The following is a 1,285-nucleotide window of genomic DNA, read 5'->3' as shown; positions in this document are numbered from 1 at the left end:
TGGCACGTCACGTGATCCCAGGCCCCGCCTTGGATCAGCGACCTTCCATCGCGGCTATCCCGATGGTCTTCCTTCCTGCGGCCTGCATAACAAAAGGAAGCAACTCCTTGTTACCTTGTAACATTACCCCCCTTCTTAGGCGTATCGTCCCGATACCCTGGATTATTGTTTTCCCGCGCCTAGTCCGGCGGCGGCGGTGGAGGTTTAGGTGTTCCTGTGGTGTCGTATCCCCTCTTCTTTCCTTTCCTCACTTCTCCTGACCATGCCCAAGGTTCAGCCTGTCCGTCGTAACCGTGCGCAAAACTCGACCGCTGAGCGCCGTGCTCGTGCTGACCGTGTGAAGGAGCAGAATTTGGAAATGCCTTTTCGCTGTAGACGTTGTGAGGAGAAGAATCTTCGTTGTTTCGTGGATACTGCGTCTGGCCGTTGTGCTGGTTGCATTTCGGTGTCTGCGGCCTGCAGTCTGTTTGTTTCCGAGGAAGAGTGGGAGAAAGTTCAGCGGGAAAAGCGTGAGAAACGCCTTGAGTTGGCTCGTATCGAAGAGGAGGCTGCTCGCGTTCGCCGAGAGCTCCTAGAGGTCGAGGCGCGAGAGCACTCATACGCTGATCGAGATCTTGCCATCCTGAATTTCCAGGATCGTGCGAAAGAGCAGGCCGAGGGGGACTCTGCCCCGGGTACGGACCTTCTGGCAACCGAACCACTGCTACCCGGATCGTCGACTGACTTGGGCTGGTTACAGGCTGACGCTTCTTTCGACCCTTTTTCTGATTACTTCCTTTCCCTCGAGGACCCGGTCCTCGCTTCCCTGGGTGTCTCCGGTGGTACTCAAGTACCTGTGACTTGCAGTTCGTCAAATTTTCTTTTGGTTCCCAAGTGTTCTGGCTTTCCGGCCATCCTTGCCACTTGACCAAGTATTTCCACTGACGACCGACTTTCCGCAGGTCCCTAATTTCTTCGACCTCGTATTCGTCGTCTTCGAGCTCTATGTCCGTTGCTAGCTCGGCATCTGGAGGTGCTGGTTCCAGGAGTTTCTTGTAAAAGACAGGGTGGACGCGCATGCCTGGTGGCAGTTGGAGTTTGTAGTTTACTGTGCCTATTTCCTCTAGGATCTCAAATGGTCCTACTCGGAGGTTATCCAGTTTTTTGCTTGGTCGTTTAGTTTTCAAGTTCTGTCGTGACAGGAAAACTTTGTCCCCCTTCTTAAAGGTTGGTCCCTCAATCCTTTGCTTATTAGCCGCTCTGGCCGATGTGAGGTTCCTGTGAGCGATGTTCTTGCTCAATTCTT

General features: G+C 53.5%; 1 protein-coding gene across 1 annotated transcript; it reads left to right on the top strand.

Moving 5' to 3' along the window:
• Positions 1-262: 262 nt before the first annotated feature.
• Positions 263-907, top strand: J4E82_011741 (uncharacterized protein; the record flags this gene model as incomplete). The annotated part of the gene is made up of 1 exon (XM_051737932.1): positions 263-907. One exon carries the CDS (start codon positions 263-265, stop codon positions 905-907), a length of 645 nt encoding a protein of 214 aa, XP_051582309.1.
• Between the last annotated feature and the right edge of the window lie 378 nt (positions 908-1,285).

This window comes from Alternaria postmessia (genome assembly GCF_024291825.1).
Source record: "Alternaria postmessia strain BMP 2775 chromosome Unknown scaffold_447, whole genome shotgun sequence".
Taxonomy (NCBI): domain Eukaryota; kingdom Fungi; phylum Ascomycota; class Dothideomycetes; order Pleosporales; family Pleosporaceae; genus Alternaria; species Alternaria postmessia.
Note: the sequence above shows the minus strand (reverse complement) of the source record. Positions and strands in the feature narration are given on the sequence as shown.